Source organism: Ambystoma mexicanum, chromosome 3p (genome assembly GCF_040938575.1).
Source record: "Ambystoma mexicanum isolate Mex_15411 chromosome 3p, UKY_AmexF1_1, whole genome shotgun sequence".
Lineage (NCBI taxonomy): Eukaryota > Metazoa > Chordata > Amphibia > Caudata > Ambystomatidae > Ambystoma > Ambystoma mexicanum.
This window is the reverse complement of record NC_090925.1, coordinates 266,513,437-266,531,271: the sequence shown is the minus strand read 5'-3', so window position 1 is coordinate 266,531,271 and position 17,835 is coordinate 266,513,437. Positions and strand designations below refer to the sequence as shown.

Sequence of the window (17,835 nt, the reverse complement as noted above, 5' to 3'; positions counted from 1 at the left end):
TGACCGCAATTTATTTGCTCGTGGCCCAAGTTAAACACACATGCGTTTTTTTGTGGGCTTTTTTGTGCCCCGCCTCCAATTTTAAGGAAGCGGGGGACACCCCTGCACTTCCAAAATTGCAAAATATCAAACATGGGGAGCGGGGGACACCCCCCACAACTCCCGCTCTCCAGGGTTGGTATTTTGCAATATATACGACCAAATTGCCCTGAAGCCCAAATCACCAATGCAAAATTCGACCAAATTGGACATTAGGTAAATTGTTTTAGGTCAAATAGGCTAATACCATGAGAGTGACCTAAGCCAGGTCCTAGCTGCTTTACAGTGCACCTGCGTGTCATGTGAGTAACCCTGCACCAGCCCACCGCCTTTTCAGTGCACGTGATGTCAAGCGAGAGACTCCATCCCAGCCCCACTGGCTTTTCAGGGGCACCATACCGACATGTGGAGGGCTCTCTCCCAGCCCAGCTGGCATTCCACAGTGGCCAGGGGTATAGGTTACTAACTGAAGTGTCGCCAGCTTTTCAGGGGCACTGCTCTGGCTTTGGGTAACCCTGACCCAGCTTCACAAGCCTTTCAGCGTCGATCTTAAGTGAATTCTCCCCATTTCTCACTAGTTAATTCCACCTCTGAGGTTTTAGCTCTTGCAAAGACAGCAGTGCCCAGCCCCAGGATAGGACTGGCCTATAGGCCAGTAGGGCAACGCCTGAAGTGCCAGCCCATGATTCTAGCATGGGCTAATATTGTTGGACAGAATCTGCCACTTGTTTGCCCATAGTGGGCCAGTTTAATAAATTACTGCACTAGTTTTAACCAATGTAATTAAGCAAATATGTTTTCTAATGCATTATTTGCAACACATTTTGCCAAAAACACCCGCTTGGATAGTACTCAGTCTGTTGTGTATAGTTATGAATTGTATTGTGCTAATCTGGGCCACATTTTCTTTGGTGCCTGGACGGATTTTATGCCCCTGTCCGACCCCCCCCCCCCCCCACCCCACAACTTTTTCCCTTGGTGTAAAATGTGTGCACTCTTTCATGGTTGTCCTCCATGCCCGTCCCCTCGCCCTTGCCCCCTCCCCTGCGCAGCAGGACGGGCTGCGGGCTCTGCCCCTGCTGCAGCTGGACACACAGGTTTATCTGGAGGAGCCCCTCAGTCTGCAGCTTGCATCTGGCAGGGAAGGAGGGAGCACCTGGGACCAGGCCGGGGAGTGAGGAGGAAGGCAGAGGCTCCTGGAGGACCCGCTCTGCTCACACTGAGCCCCCGGAAGGAACGCAAAGAGCAGGAGTCCTCTTGGCGCTATGGCGGGGCCCGCAGCACTGGGGATCCTCGTGCTTATGCAGCTTTTAGCCATTTCCCCAGCTCAGGTAAGAGCTAGGCTCTAGAACTTTCCTGGCTGCGCCGTTAGAATGGAGCAAATGGCGTTACCGCGTCAGTGTTCGGGTGTAGCGTGCACCTCAGACCAACGGGAGGCGAGGCTCTTCCAGGCAGCTAGCCTGTGTCGGGCCAGGCTGGCAGGGGCTTAACGCCACGACACCCTCGGGACAAACAGTGCATGGACACCCCAAGATTTAGCAGGCTGTGTGACAACCCCTTATTTAGCAAGGCTGAGATCACCCCAGTCTAAACAGAGTTGTGTAATCTCTAGTTTAGAGGGTTATGGCAAATATAGCAGGTCAGCAATCCACACACACACCCCAAATTAAGCAGGACAACCCCAGCATTACCAGGCACCCTCAGAATTAGCCCGACCTTGACATCCCTATATTTAAGAAGTCTTGTGGTACCCCCAAATCCAGAAGAGCTGTGGCTTTTTTGGGGCTGCAATGCACCCACAGTCTGTATGACTGTGACACTGCCAGACCTATCACGGCGGTGATACCCCCAGACTAAGAAGGCGCAGACAGCCCAAAATGGAGCATATCTGCGACACCCCAGCCTTAGCGGAGAGGGGGCGGGGGGGTAAGACCATCCCAGACATAGCGTGACAGTAGCATCTCCAGACTTTAGCCGGGCTCGTGTCACCCTCCTACTGGGACAGGAGCTGGGACAGGAGCGCGACGCGGTGTAGAAGGGGCAAAGGCCACCTCCCCCGCCGAGCCCCACCGCTCCCCGGTTACTGGGGCAGGAATGTGTGGATAGTTGGTTTCAGTGGGAAAGAAGGTGAGTGGAGGGGTCGGGGGAGCCCCAGCTAGGCATTGTTGCCATGGAAGCAGGACCTAGAATGACCAGGGTCTGCTGTGGACGGGTGGCAGAAACAGGCAGTGATTGGTTGCTATTGGATGCCGCTGCAGGGGGTCATTGGGCAGCAACACACCGAGGATGGTCACTATGCTTGACTTGTCCGACAGTGACCGTCACAGGCAGCCTGGCACCATCAGAGGGAGCGCTCAACTTTTAAGATATCATTCTAGTCCCCCAACAACAACAGTTGGGGGTGTCCGGCGGGATCAGGGGGTGGGCTTCACGGGAGAAACCCGAAGCACTCGAGCACCGAGTCCAAGTGACATGCGTCCGCGTGCCTCCACAATTCAGAAATGCAAAGCAATAACGGGCTGCGTGGGCGCCCCCCCCCCCCCCCCCCGGAGACGCCGCCCGCCCCAGGTCACGCCGCACAGGCGCCCGCGCGCGCTGTCACACGCGTGTCAGTTCTCGCAGGAAAGTGGCACATGGCTGGAGCCGGCTCCTGTCAGTGCCGCCTTAGGTTCTGTGCAGTTTCGAGGCGCGTAGTTACTGCCCTGCGTCATGACTGTCATTGTTATAGTCTCAATCCGAGGGGAGCAGTTTTGGGGGGCTGATCGCGCAGTTTCCATTTCTCTGCGAGGTTTTGGAGGAGTCGTGTAAATGTTTTAAGGTTGTTGCGCAACTGTTGGACTTTCTCCACAGTCTGGGGGTCTGTGCACGGTTTCATGAACCAACGCCCCACCCATACCATGGTTTCACGCTGTGCCCCACGGGGGCCAGAGGGCTCCCCCTGCGGCCTGCAGTGTGTGTGTGTATATATATATATATATATATATATATATATATATATATACATATATATATATATATATATATATATATATATGTGTGTTCTGTTTAGGTTTAGGGTCTGAGCACCTCTTTGGGATATTTCTTTAACAGAGCCCCATGTCCTTATTGCCACTCTCTCGTCAGGCGCCCTCCCTCCGAGAACTGCTGTTTATGGGGTCGTGCGTCTGACCTCTGCCGGATGCCCCTCGTTACGTTATAGGATTAGACTGTGTAGGAATGTGTGTGCACAGCTTGTCCCCTCGCTGGTTGGTGCCAGGGAAGGTGTACGCCTGGGGGAGGATATTGCTTGCCCCCCCTACACACACAGTTTTTATTTTATGAGGGAGGGGGGCTCTTCCCCTTCTCCGTGCGCCCCTCGTTATTGGATTAGCTCCTGTTTGGAATGTGCAGCCGGTCCAGGAATGCGTCGCGGCTTCCGTACAAGGGGGCTTTGTTCGTGTCCGCGGGCACATCTCAGACTTCAAGAACACACCTCCAGCCCCACACAAGGCTCCTGTGTCCGAGGGGCCTGGCTGTGTGACGGGGGAATCGCACACCGTGGCCATCTGGGAGTGAGGGGGGGGGGGGATATTCGAAGTGTCGCCGCATTTACAGGCATCCCTCAGAGTCACAACGAAGGATTTGCTTTAGGCGAAAAAGAGAAAAAAACTCAACTCTTACAACATTGGATTCGAATCCAATTTTAAAATAGCTCCTATCTCCACACCCACAACAATAAAACATAGCAGGATTAATTGTGGGTAAAGGGTAGTAATAAGGGGTGTCGTGGGTTTCCAGGGGCGGGATGGGACCCAGTGAGGAACGAGAAGGGTTACAAAAAGTGTAATCGCAAAAAGTGCATTTCTCAAGTACTTCAAATATCCCATTCCGTAGAGAGGCTGTGGGGGGTCCCCCTGCCCCCAATGGCCCCCTCACTGTCACACAGCGATGCTTCGGTCCAGCCAAGCGCTGGTGTGTCCTAGTCTTTTTCTTGGGGGGCACACGTATGTGGGCGATGGGGGTGTACAGACAACTTGGACAGACGCATGTGAATTATGGAAAGGCGGGTGGGTTAATCATGGCTGAATGAATGAATGAATGAATGAATGAATGAATGAATGCATGAACGCACCGCTACACAGACCGTCAGATGGGTGCCTTGAGGAACGGAAGGACTGACGATTCGGGCGGTGGAGGGATGGGTGGGCTGGCTCGTGGACGGCGGATGGGCGCACTGATGAATGTATCGATGCATGGACCGGGCAGTGAATGAATGAATGGATGGCTTCATGAGTTAATTAATGAGTTGGCGCATATAGTTAATGGATAGGTTCATGGGCGGGCGGATCAATTAATGAATGAGTTACTTTATGAATGGAGGCGTGGAGTAGTGACCATCGTGTATGGATAGTTTGATGGGTTACTGGACCAATGAACGGATGATCTAATACTGTAATTAATTGGTGCATGGAGCAGCGAAAAGATTGATGGGCAGACGGATCAATGAATGAATGAATACAGGACTTCAGTTAATTAATGAGGATGGCGACGTGGCTCTTGAGTGCCTCAATGGATGGAGGGTGCGCGTATGGGGTTGGTGATGCTCTCCTATGTAGATGCGTGGATGGGTGAACTGACCGGTGACCATGGTAACAGGGGATACATGCACGGGCGCCCGGCGGTCTCTGTGCCACTGAGCTGGGTGTGTTGGAGGCCCCTGCCCTGGCTAGGTCGTGCCCGCCCGGTGCTGTCTGGGCATTGGCAGAAGGGCAGCGAGGCCTGTCTGGATGGCGGATGCTGCTTGCGTTAGCCCCGCTATGTGGTGTGCTGCCCCGCACTGTACAACCTATCATGTGTTCGCCTGCGCGACCCCCCCCCCCCCTCAATGTGTGCTTCCCCCAGTTGTGTGACGCCCGCGCTGCTCGCTCCAGCTATTGATCGTACAATTCACCCTCTGTTCTCCCTCCTTGCAGAGAGCAGGACCCCGCGGCCCTCCTGGACCTGAAGGACCCCCAGGAACCCCTGGCAAAGACGGCATTGACGTGAGTGAGGGTGCCCACCGGGGGCAGGGTACGGGGAGGGGGTGGTGCACAGGAATGGGTGGGTCTGGTGGAGGAGGGGTGGAATGGGTGGGGCCGAGGGGGAGGGAGGGGGTGTTACTCGCACAGTGCCGCATTAATAGCGCCTACACACCCGTGGCTGGGCGCTCCAAGCACAGACACCGCTCAGCTGAGTGCGGCCTTTTAGGGCCCATGGCCCCATTACACTGCCTCATTACCCTCCACGCACAGCTCAATCCTTGGAGCACTGTGTCACTCAGTGGCAGACACCCTCACTCACTACTGGAGATCAATCGCTTTCATTGCACGTGAGTCAAGCCTCTTGTCACTCACTGACTGCCCGTTTAACGGTGTGGGCCACACGGCCACTTGTTCGAGGAGCCTTCACACTTCGCACCACAGCCCCACGCACTGCGTGTAGCCGCAATTCCCTGAATAGCGGCCCCACTCACTGCGTGTAGGATGAACTCACTGGCAGCGAGTCTTAACCCTTGGAATGCGGGCTCATTCATTCCCTGCTGCAAAGGTTACGGAGACTTTACGGGGTCTCACACCTGGACATTGTAAACTTAATCCTGTAATCTCACATCTGCCAGGGGGAGTCGCGTGCATCGCAACGTGTGTGCTTGCATGGCACCTCGTACAGATGTCACCTAAGAAATACAGCCGCTGCATTTTCGTGCAATGGCGCTGCAGGCTGGACTCTACACAGGTGTGGCATAATTCACATGTCTCTCCTTTCTCCTGCTGCCTCGCACAGATTCGTTTTTCTACCCAGGCGTGTATACCCAGAGTTGGGCCTCCTTTGTTTTCCTCAGCTAATCTTCCTTTGCCCCCAGGGAGTAAGTGGGTGCGAGCGCCCAGAATGTGTTTGTGGGAGGGTCATTGGAGGAGAGCCTGTTCCTCAGTCTCCGCTTTCCGCTCTCACAGTTGGAAGCTACTGGTCCCTTTCGATTTCTGGCTTGATCTTTTTCGCACGGCCGCCATTTCCAGTCTGCGTCTCCTCTTGGTCGCTTGCCTGGGGTTAGCACTTGCCGGAGATGTCCTCCAGTGTCCGGCATTGTCATAGCTGTGTGGCAGCCTGCGTCTCACAATTCGGCGGGGGACCTATAATGTCCCAGATGTGGCAACAGTGGACCCTTTATTGCCCTGCCACTGTCTCACAGTAGGCCCAGCATTGCCATAGTGGGGTCTCCTAGTAGACCTTGCATTGCTGCAGCAATGTCAAACAGTAGGCCCTGCATTGCCATAGTGTCTCTCCTAGTAGGCTTTGCATTGGCCTAGCAATGTTCCATAGTAGTCCCAGCATTGCCATAGTGCTGTCCCCTAGGAGACCTTGCATTGGCCTAGCAATGTTTCACAGTAGGCCCTGCATTGCCCTAGTGTTGTCTCCTAGTAGGCCCTGCATTGCCACAGTGGGGTCTCCTAGTGGACCTTGCATTGGCCTAGCAATGTCTCACAGTAGGCCCTGCATTGCCATAGTGGGGTCTCCTAGTAGGTCTTGCATTGACCCAGCAATGTTTCACAGTAGGCCCTGCATTACCACAGTGGGGTCTCCTAGTAGACCTTGCATTGGCCTAGCAATGTCTCACAGTAGGCCCTGCATTGCCATAGTGGGGTCTCCTAGTAGGCCTTGCATTGGCCTAGCACTGTCTCACAGTAGACCCTGCATTGCCATAGTGGGGTCTCCTAGTAGGCCTGGCATTGGCCTAGCAATGTCTCACAGTAGACCCTGCATTGCCATAGTGGGGTTTCCTATAGGTCCTGCATTGCCCGATAATGTTGATAGTGTGCCCAGCATTGTCATAGTGGTGTCTCCTAGTAGGCAGTGCATTGCTGTAGCAATGTTTCACAGTATGCCCTGCATTGCCATAGTCAGGTCTCCTAGTAGGCTGTGCATTGCTCTAGCACTGTCTCACAATAGGCCCAGCATTGCCATAGTGGTGTCTCCTACTAGGCCTTGCATTCCCCGAGCAATGTTTCACAGTAGGGCCAGCATTGCCATAGCGGTGTCTCCTAGTAGGCCTTGCATTGCCCTAGCACTGTCTCACAGTAGGCCCTGCATTGCCATAGCAGTGTATCCTAGTAGGCCTCGCATTGCCCTAGCACTGTCTCACAGTAGGCCCTGCATTGCCATAGAAGTGTACCTAGAAGGCCTTGCATTGCCCTAGCACGGTCTCACATTAGCCCTTGCATTGCTGTAGCAATGTCTCACAGTAGGCCCTGAATTGCCATAGTGGGGTCTCCTAGTAGGCCTTGCATTGCCCTAGCACTGTCTCACAGTAGGCCTTGCATTGCCATAGGAGTGTCTCCTAGGAGGCCTTGCATTGCCCTATCACTGTCTCACAGTAGGCCTTGCATTGCTGTGGCAATGTCTCACAGAAGGCCCTGAATTGCCATAGTGGGGTCTCCTAGTAGGCCTTGCATTGGCCTAGCACTGTCTCACAGTAGACCCTGCATTGCCATAGCAGTGTATCCTAGGAGGGCTTGCATTACCCTAGCACTGCCTCACAGTAGGCCTTGCATTGCCATAGGAGTGTCTCCTAGTAAGCCTTGCATTGCCCTAGCACTGTCTCACAGTAGGCCTTGCATTGCTGTAGCAATATCTCACAGTAGGCCCTGCATTGCCACAGTGCGGTCTCGTAGTGGACTTTGCATTGCCCGAGCAATGTTCCACAGTAGTCCCAGCATTGCGATAGTGCGGTCTCCTAGTAGACCTTGCATTGGCCTAGCACTGTCTCACAGTAGGCCCTGCATTGCCATAGCAGTGTCTCCTAGTAGGCCTTGCATTGCCCTAGCACTGCATCACAGTAGGCCCTGCATTGCCATAGCAGTGTCTCCTAGTAGGCCTTGCATTGCCCTAGCACGGTATCACAGTAGGCCCTGCATTGCCATAGCAGTGTCTCCCAGTAGGCCTTGCATTGCCCTAGCACTTTATCACAGTAGGCCTTGCATTGCTGTAGCAATGTCTCACAGTAGGCCCTGCATTACCATAATGGGGTCCCCTAGTAGGTCTTGCATTGGCCCAGCAATGTCTCACAGTAGACCCTGCATTGCCATAGTGGGGTCTCCTAGTGGGCCTTGCTTTGCCAGAGCAATGTTCCCCAGTACGCCCAGCATTGCCATAGTGGGGTCTCCTAGTAGGTCTTGCATTGACCCAGCAATGTTTCACAGTAGGCCCTGCATTACCACAGTGGGGTCTCCTAGTAGACCTTGCATTGGCCTAGCAATGTCTCACAGTAGGCCCTGCATTGCCATAGTGGGGTCTCCTAGTAGGCCTTGCATTGGCCTAGCACTGTCTCACAGTAGACCCTGCATTGCCATAGTGGGGTCTCCTAGTAGGCCTGGCATTGGCCTAGCAATGTCTCACAGTAGACCCTGCATTGCCATAGTGGGGTTTCCTAGTAGGTCCTGCATTGCCCGATAATGTTGATAGTGTGCCCAGCATTATCATAGTGGTGTCTCCTAGTAGGCAGTGCATTGCTGTAGCAATGTTTCACAGTATGCCCTGCATTGCCATAGTCAGGTCTCCTAGTAGGCTGTGCATTGCTCTAGCACTGTCTCACAATAGGCCCAGCATTGCCATAGTGGTGTCTCCTACTAGGCCTTGCATTCCCCGAGCAATGTTTCACAGTAGGGCCAGCATTGCCATAGTGGTGTCTCTTAGTAGGCCTTGCATTGCCCTAGCACTGTCTCACAGTAGGCCCTGCATTGCCATAGCAGTGTATCCTAGTAGGCCTCGCATTGCCCTAGCACTGTCTCACAGTAGGCCCTGCATTGCCATAGCAGTGTACCTAGAAGGCCTTGCATTGCCCTAGCACGGTCTCACATTAGCCCTTGCATTGCTGTAGCAATGTCTCACAGTAGGCCCTGAATTGCCATAGTGGGGTCTCCTAGTAGGCCTTGCATTGCCCTAGCAGTGTCTCACAGTAGGCCTTGCATTGCCATAGGAGTGTCTCCTAGGAGGCCTTGCATTGCCCTATCACTGTCTCACAGTAGGCCTTGCATTGCTGTGGCAATGTCTCACAGAAGGCCCTGAATTGCCATAGTGGGGTCTCCTAGTAGGCCTTGCATTGGCCTAGCACTGTCTCACAGTAGACCCTGCATTGCCATAGCAGTGTATCCGAGGAGGGCTTGCATTACCCTAGCACTGCCTCACAGTAGGCCTTGCATTGCCATAGGAGTGTCTCCTAGTAGGCCTTGCATTGCCCTAGCACTGTCTCACAGTAGGCCTTGCATTGCTGTAGCAATGTCTCACAGTAGGCCCTGCATTGCCACAGTGCGGTCTCGTAGTGGACTTTGCATTGCCCGAGCAATGTTCCACAGTAGTCCCAGCATTGCGATAGTGCGGTCTCCTAGTAGACCTTGCATTGGCCTAGCACTGTCTCACAGTAGGCCCTGCATTGCCATAGCAGTGTCTCCTAGTAGGCCTTGCATTGCCCTAGCACTGCATCACAGTAGGCCCTGCATTGCCATAGCAGTGTCTCCTAGTAGGCCTTGCATTGCCCTAGCACGGTATCACAGTAGGCCCTGCATTGCCATAGCAGTGTCTCCTAGTAGGCCTTGCATTGCCCTAGCACTTTATCACAGTAGGCCTTGCATTGCTGTAGCAATGTCTCACAGTAGGCCCTGCATTACCATAGTGGGGTCCCCTAGTAGGTCTTGCATTGGCCCAGCAATGTCTCACAGTAGACCCTGCATTGCCATAGTGGGGTCTCCTAGTGGGCCTTGCTTTGCCAGAGCAATGTTCCCCAGTACGCCCAGCATTGCCATAGTGGTGTCTCCTAGTAGGCCATGCATTGCTGTAGCAATGTTTCACAGTAGGCTCTGCATTGTCATAGTGGTGTCTCCTAATAGGCCTGGCATTGGCCTAGCAATGTCTCACAGTAGGCCCACTATTACCATAGTGGTGTCTCCTGGTAGGCCTTGCATTACCCGAGAATGTTTCACAGTAGGCCCAGCATTGCCATAGAGGTGTCTCCTAGTAGGCCGAGCATTGCTTTAGCACTGTCTCACAGTTGGCTGTGCATTGTCATAGTGGGGTCTCCTAGTGAGCCTTGCATTCCCCGAGCAATGTTTCACAATAGGCCCAGCATTGCCATAATGGTGTCTCCTAGTAGGCTTTGCATTGCTGTATCAATGTTTCACAATAGGCCCAGCATTGCCATAATGGTGTCTTCTAGTAGGCCTTGCATTGCCGTAGCAATGTCTCACAGTAGGGCCAGCATTGCCATAGTGGTGTCCCCTAGTAGGCCTTGCATTGCCCTAGCACTGTCTCACAGTAGGCCCTGCATTGCCATAGCAGTGTATCATAGTAGGCCTTGCATTGCCCTAGCACTGTCTCACAGTAGGCCCTGCATTGCCATAGCAGTGTATCCTAGTAGGCCTCGCATTGCCCTAGCACTGTCTCACAGTAGGCCCTGCATTGCCATAGCAGTGTACCTAGAAGGCCTTGCATTGCCCTAGCACGGTCTCACATTAGCCCTTGCATTGCTGTAGCAATGTCTCACAGTAGGCCCTGAATTGCCATAGTGGGGTCTCCTAGTAGGCCTTGCATTGCCCTAGCACTGTCTCACAGTAGGCCTTGCATTGCCATAGGAGTGTCTCCTAGGAGGCCTTGCATTGCCCTATCACTGTCTCACAGTAGGCCTTGCATTACTGTGGCAATGTCTCACAGTAGGACCTGAATTGCCATAGTGTGGTCTCCTAGTAGGCCTTGCATTGGCCTAGCACTGTCTCACAGTAGACCCTGCATTGCCATAGCAGTGTATCCTAGGAGGCCTTGCATTACCCTAGCACTGTCTCACAGTAGGCCTTGCATTGCCATAGGAGTGTCTCCTAGTAGGCCTTGCATTGCCCTAGCACTGTCTCACAGTAGGCCTTGCATTGCTGTAGCAATGTCTCACAGTAGGCCCTGCATTGCCACAGTGGGGTCTCGTAGTGGACTTTGCATTGCCCGAGCAATGTTCCACAGTAGTCCCAGCATTGCGATAGTGCGGTCTCCTAGTAGACCTTGCATTGGCCTAGCACTGTCTCACAGTAGGCCCTGCATTGCCATAGCAGTGTCTCCGAGTAGGCCTTGCATTGCCCTAGCACGATATCACAGTAGGCCCTGCATTGCCATAGCAGTGTCTCCGAGTAGGCCTTGCATTGCCCTAGCACGATATCACAGTAGGCCCTGCATTGCCATAGCAGTGTCTCCTAGTAGGCCTTGCATTGCCCTAGCACTTTATCACAGTAGGCCTTGCATTGCTGTAGCAATGTCTCACAGTCGGCCCTGCATTACCATAGTGGGGTCCCCTAGTAGGTCTTGCATTGGCCCAGCAATGTCTCACAGTAGACCCTGCATTGCCATAGTGGGGTCTCCTAGTGGGCCTTGCTTTGCCAGAGCAATGTTCCCCAGTACGCCCAGCATTGCCATAGTGGTGTCTCCTAGTAGGCCATGCATTGCTGTAGCAATGTTTCACAGTAGGCTCTGCATTGTCATAGTGGTGTCTCCTAATAGGCCTGGCATTGGCCTAGCAATGTCTCACAGTAGGCCCAGCATTACCATAGTGGTGTCTCCTCGTAGGCCTTGCATTACCCGAGAATGTTACACAGTAGGCCCAGCATTGCCATAGTAGTGTCTCCTAGTAGGCCGAGCATTGCTTTAGCACTGTTTCACAGTTGGCTGTGCATTGTCATAGTGGGGTCTCCTAGTGGGCCTTGCATTGCCCGAGCAATGTTTCACAATAGGCCCAGCATTGCCATAATGGTGTCTCCTAGTAGGCCTTGCATTGCTGTATCAAGGTTTCACAATAGGCCCAGCATTGCCATAATGGTGTCTCCTAGTAGGCCTTGCATTGCCGTAGCAATGTCTCACAGTAGGGCCAGCATTGCCATAGTGGTGTCTCCTAGTAGGCCTTGCATTGCCCTAGCACTGTCTCACAGTAGGCCCTGCATTGCCATAGCAGTGTATCATAGTAGGCCTTGCATTTCCCTAGCACTGTCTCACAGTAGGCCCTGCATTGCCATAGCAGTGTACCTAGTAGGCCTTGCATTGCCCTAGCACTGTCTCACAGTAGGCCCTGCATTGCCATAGCAGTGTATCCTAGTAGGCCTTGCATTGCCCTAGCACTGTCTCACAGTAGGTCCTGAATTGCCATAGTGGGGTCTCCTAGTAGGCCTTGCATTGGCCTAGCAATGTCTCACAGTAGGCCCTGCATTGCCATAGTGGGGTCTCCTAGTAGGCCTTACATTGCTGTAGCAATGTCTCACAGTAGGCCCAGCATTGCCATAGTGGTGTCTCCTAGTAGGCCTTGCATTGCCCTAGCACTGTCTCTCAGTAGATCCTGCATTGCCATAGCAGTGTTTCCTAGTAGGCCTTGCATTGCCGTAGCAATGTCTCACAGTAGGGCCAGCATTGCCATAGTGGTGTCTCCTAGTAGGCCTTGCATTGCTGTAGCAATGTCTCACAGTAGGCCCTGAATTGCCATAGTGGGGTCTCCTAGTAGGCCTTGCATTACCCGAGAATGTTTCACAGTAGGCCTAGCATTGCCATAGTGGTGTCTCCTAGTAGGCCGAGCATTGCTTTAGCACTGTCTCACAGTTGGCTGTGCATTGTCATAGTGGGGTCTCCTAGTAGGCCTTGAATTGCCCGAGCAATGTTTCACAATAGGCCCAGCATTGCCATAATGGTGTCTCCTAGTAGGCCTTGCATTGCTGTATCAATGTTTCACAATAGGCCCAGCATTGCCATAATGGTGTCTCCTAGTAGGCCTTGCATTGCCGTAGCAATGTCTCACAGTAGGGCCAGCATTGCCATAGTGGTGTCTCCTAGTAGGCCTTGCATTGCCCTAGCACTGTCTCACAGTGGGCCCTGTATTGCCATAGCAGTGTATCATAGTAGGCCTTGCATTGCCCTAGCACTGTCTCACAGTAGGCCCTGCATTGCCATAGCAGTGTACCTAGTAGGCCTTGCATTGCCCTAGCACTGTCTCACAGTAGGCCCTGCATTGCCATAGCAGTGTATCCTAGTAGGCCTTGCATTGCCCTAGCACTGTCTCACAGTAGGCCCTGCATTGCCATAGCAGTGTATCGTAGTAGGCCTTGCATTGCTCTAGCGCTGTCTCACAGTAGGCCCTGCATTGCCATAGCAGTGTATCCTAGTAGGCCTTGCATTGCCCTAGCGCTGTCTCACAGTAGGCCCTGCATTGCCATAGCAGTGTATCCTAGTAGGCCTTGCATTGCCCTAGCACTGTCTCACAGTAGGCCCTGCATTGCCATAGCAGTGTACCTAGTAGGCCTTGCATTGCCCTAGCACTGTCTCACATTAGCCCTTGCATTGCTGTAGCAATGTCTCACAGTAGGTCCTGAATTGCCATAGTGGGGTCTTCTAGTAGGCCTTGCAGTGGCCTAGCAATGTCTCACAGTAGGCCCTGCATTGCCATAGTGGGGTCTCCTAGTAGGCCTTACATTGCTGTAGCAATGTCTCACAGTAGGCCCAGCATTGCCATAGTGGTGTCTCCTAGTAGGCCTTGCATTGCCCTAGCACTGTCTCTCAGTAGACCCTGCATTGCCATAGCAGTGTATCCTAGTAGGCCTTGCATTGCCGTAGCAATGTCTCACAGTAGGGCCAGCATTGCCATAGTGGTGTCTCCTAGTAGGCCTTGCATTGCTGTAGCAATGTCTCACAGTAGGCCCTGAATTGCCATAGTGGGGTCTCCTAGTAGGCCTTGCATTGGCCTAGCACTGTCTCACAGTAGGCCCAGCATTACCATAGTGGTGTCTCCTGGTAGACCTTGCATTACCCGAGAATGTTTCACAGTAGGCCCAGCATTGCCATAGTGGTGTCTCCTAGTAGGCCGAGCATTGCTTTAGCACTGTCTCACAGTTGGCTGTGCATTGTCATAGTGGGGTCTCCTAGTAGGCCTTGAATTGCCCGAGCAATGTTTCACAATAGGCCCAGCATTGCCATAATGGTGTCTCCTAGTAGGCCTTGCATTGCTGTATCAATGTTTCACAATAGGCCCAGCATTGCCATAATGGTGTCTCCTAGTAGGCCTTGCATTGCCGTAGCAATGTCTCACAGTAGGGCCAGCATTGCCATAGTGGTGTCTCCTAGTAGGCCTTGCATTGCCCTAGCACTGTCTCACAGTAGGCCCTGCATTGCCATAGCAGTGTATCATAGTAGGCCTTGCATTGCCCTAGCACTGTCTCACAGTAGGCCCTGCATTGCCATAGCAGTGTATCCTAGTAGGCCTTGCATTGCCCTAGCACTGTCTCACAGTAGGCCCTGCATTGCCATAGCAGTGTATCGTAGTAGGCCTTGCATTGCTCTAGCGCTGTCTCACAGTAGGCCCTGCATTGCCATAGCAGTGTATCCTAGTAGGCCTTGCATTGCCCTAGCGCTGTCTCACAGTAGGCCCTGCATTGCCATAGCAGTGTATCCTAGTAGGCCTTGCATTGCCCTAGCACTGTCCCACAGTAGGCCCTGCATTGCCATAGCAGTGTACCTAGTAGGCCTTGCATTGCCCTAGCACTGTCTCACATTAGCCCTTGCATTGCTGTAGCAATGTCTCACAGTAGGTCCTGAATTGCCATAGTGGGGTCTCCTAGAAGGCCTTGCATTGGCCTAGCAATGTCTCACAGTAGGACCTGCATTGCCATAGTGGGGTCTCCTAGTAGGCCTTATATTGCTGTAGCAATGTCTCACAGTAGGCCCAGCATTGCCATAGTGGTGTCTCCTAGTAGGCCTTGCATTGCCCTAGCACTGTCTCTCAGTAGACCCTGCATTGCCATAGCAGTGTATCCTAGTAGGCCTTGCATTGCCGTAGCAATGTCTCACAGTAGGGCCAGCATTGCCATAGTGGTGTCTCCTAGTAGGCCTTGCATTGCTGTAGCAATGTCTCACAGTAGGCCCTGAATTGCCATAGTGGGGTCTCCTAGTAGGCCTTGCATTGGCCTAGCACTGTCTCACAGTAGGCCCAGCATTACCATAGTGGTGTCTCCTGGTAGACCTTGCATTACCCGAGAATGTTTCACAGTAGGCCCAGCATTGCCATAGTGGTGTCTCCTAGTAGGCCGAGCATTGCTTTAGCACTGTCTCACAGTTGGCTGTGCATTGTCATAGTGGGGTCTCCTAGTAGGCCTTGAATTGCCCGAGCAATGTTTCACAATAGGCCCAGCATTGCCATAATGGTGTCTCCTAGTAGGCCTTGCATTGCTGTATCAATGTTTCACAATAGGCCCAGCATTGCCATAATGGTGTCTCCTAGTAGGCCTTGCATTGCCGTAGCAATGTCTCACAGTAGGGCCAGCATTGCCATAGTGGTGTCTCCTAGTAGGCCTTGCATTGCCCTAGCACTGTTTCACAGTAGGCCCTGTATTGCCATAGCAGTGTATTATAGTAGGCCTTGCATTGCCCTAGCACTGTCTCACAGTAGGCCCTGCATTGCCATAGCAGTGTACCCAGTAGGCCTTGCATTGCCCTAGCACTGTCTCACAGTAGGCCCTGCATTGCCATAGCAGTGTATCCTAGTAGGCCTTGCATTGCCCTAGCACTGTCTCACAGTAGGCCCTGCATTGCCATAGCAGTGTATTGTAGTAGGCCTTGCATTGCTCTAGCGCTGTCTCACAGTAGGCCCTGCATTGCCATAGCAGTGTATCCTAGTAGGCCTTGCATTGCCCTAGCGCTGTCTCACAGTAGGCCCTGCATTGCCATAGCAGTGTATCCTAGTAGGCCTTGCATTGCCCTAGCACTGTCTCACAGTAGGCCCTGCATTGCCATAGCAGTGTACCTAGTAGGCCTTGCATTGCCCTAGCACTGTCTCACATTAGCCCTTGCATTGCTATAGCAATGTCTCACAGTAGGTCCTGAATTGCCATAGTGGGGTCTCCTAGTAGGCCTTGCAATGGCCCAGCAATGTCTCACAGTAGGCCCTGCATTGCCATAGTGGGGTCTCCTAGTAGGCCTTACATTGCTGTAGCAATGTCTCACAGTAGGCCCAGCATTGCCATAGTGGTGTCTCCTAGTAGGCCTTGCATTGCCCTAGCACTGTCTCTCAGTAGACCCTGCATTGCCATAGCAGTGTATCTTAGTAGGCCTTGCATTGCCGTAGCAATGTCTCACAGTAGGGCCAGCATTGCCATAGTGGTGTCTCCTAGTAGGCCTTGCATTGCTGTAGCAATGTCTCACAGTAGGCCCTGAATTGCCATAGTGGGGTCTCCTAGTAGGCCTTGCATTGGCCTAGCACTGTCTCACAGTAGGCCCAGCATTACCATAGTGGTGTCTCCTGGTAGACCTTGCATTACCCGAGAATGTTTCACAGTAGGCCCAGCATTGCCATAGTGGTGTCTCCTAGTAGGCCGAGCATTGCTTTAGCACTGTCTCACAGTTGGCTGTGCATTGTCATAGTGGGGTCTCCTAGTAGGCCTTGAATTGCCCGAGCAATGTTTCACAATAGGCCCAGCATTGCCATAATGGTGTCTCCTAGTAGGCCTTGCATTGCTGTATCAATGTTTCACAATAGGCCCAGCATTGCCATAATGGTGTCTCCTAGTAGGCCTTGCATTGCCGTAGCAATGTCTCACAGTAGGGCCAGCATTGCCATAGTGGTGTCTCCTAGTAGGCCTTGCATTGCCCTAGCACTGTCTCACAGTAGGCCCTGCATTGCCATAGCAGTGTATCATAGTAGGCCTTGCATTGCCCTAGCACTGTCTCACAGTAGGCCCTGCATTGCCATAGCAGTGTATCCTAGTAGGCCTTGCATTGCCCTAGCACTGTCTCACAGTAGGCCCTGCATTGCCATAGCAGTGTATCGTAGTAGGCCTTGCAATTCTCTAGCGCTGTCTCACAGTAGGCCCTGCATTGCCATAGCAGTGTATCCTAGTAGGCCTTGCATTGCCCTAGCGCTGTCTCACAGTAGGCCCTGCATTGCCATAGCAGTGTATCCTAGTAGGCCTTGCATTGCCCTAGCACTGTCTCACAGTAGGCCCTGCATTGCCATAGCAGTGTACCTAGTAGGCCTTGCATTGCCCTAGCACTGTCTCACATTAGCCCTTGCATTGCTGTAGCAATGTCTCACAGTAGGTCCTGAATTGCCATAGTGGGGTCTCCTAGAAGGCCTTGCATTGGCCTAGCAATGTCTCACAGTAGGCCCTGCATTGCCATAGTGGGGTCTCCTAGTAGGCCTTACATTGCTGTAGCAATGTCTCACAGTAGGCCCAGCATTGCCATAGTGGTGTCTCCTAGTAGGCCTTGCATTGCCCTAGCACTGTCTCTCAGTAGACCCTGCATTGCCATAGCAGTGTATCCTAGTAGGCCTTGCATTGCCGTAGCAATGTCTCACAGTAGGGCCAGCATTGCCATAGTGGTGTCTCCTAGTAGGCCTTGCATTGCTGTAGCAATGTCTCACAGTAGGCCCTGAATTGCCATAGTGGGGTATCCTAGTAGGCCTTGCATTGGCCTAGCACTGTCTCACAGTAGACCCTGCATTGCCATAGCAGTGTATCCTAGGAGGCCTTGCATTACCCTAGCACTGTCTCACAGTAGGCCTTGCATTGCCATAGGAGTGTCTCCTAGTAGGCCTTGCATTGCCCTAGCACTGTCTCACAGTAGGCCTTGCATTGCTGTAGCAATGTCTCACAGTAGGCCCTGAATTGGCATAGTGGGGTCTCCTAGTAGGCCTTGCATTGGCCTAGCAATGTCTCACAGTAGGTCCTGCATTGCCATAGCGGGGTCTCCTAGTGGGCCTTGCATTGGCCTAGCAATGTCTCA

General features: G+C 53.0%; 1 protein-coding gene across 1 annotated transcript in view; it reads left to right on the top strand.

Annotated features, from left to right (window-relative positions):
* Nucleotides 1-1,157: 1,157 nt before the first annotated feature.
* The window catches only part of COL9A3 (collagen type IX alpha 3 chain), a 322,714-nt gene continuing 306,036 nt past the window's right edge, over nucleotides 1,158-17,835 (top strand). Inside the window, exons 1-2 of the mRNA XM_069650770.1 lie at nucleotides 1,158-1,370; nucleotides 4,992-5,060. Coding sequence (XP_069506871.1) covers nucleotides 1,305-1,370; nucleotides 4,992-5,060 — 135 coding nt within the window. The 5' untranslated portion in view covers nucleotides 1,158-1,304. The remainder of the gene's footprint in view (nucleotides 1,371-4,991; nucleotides 5,061-17,835) is intronic.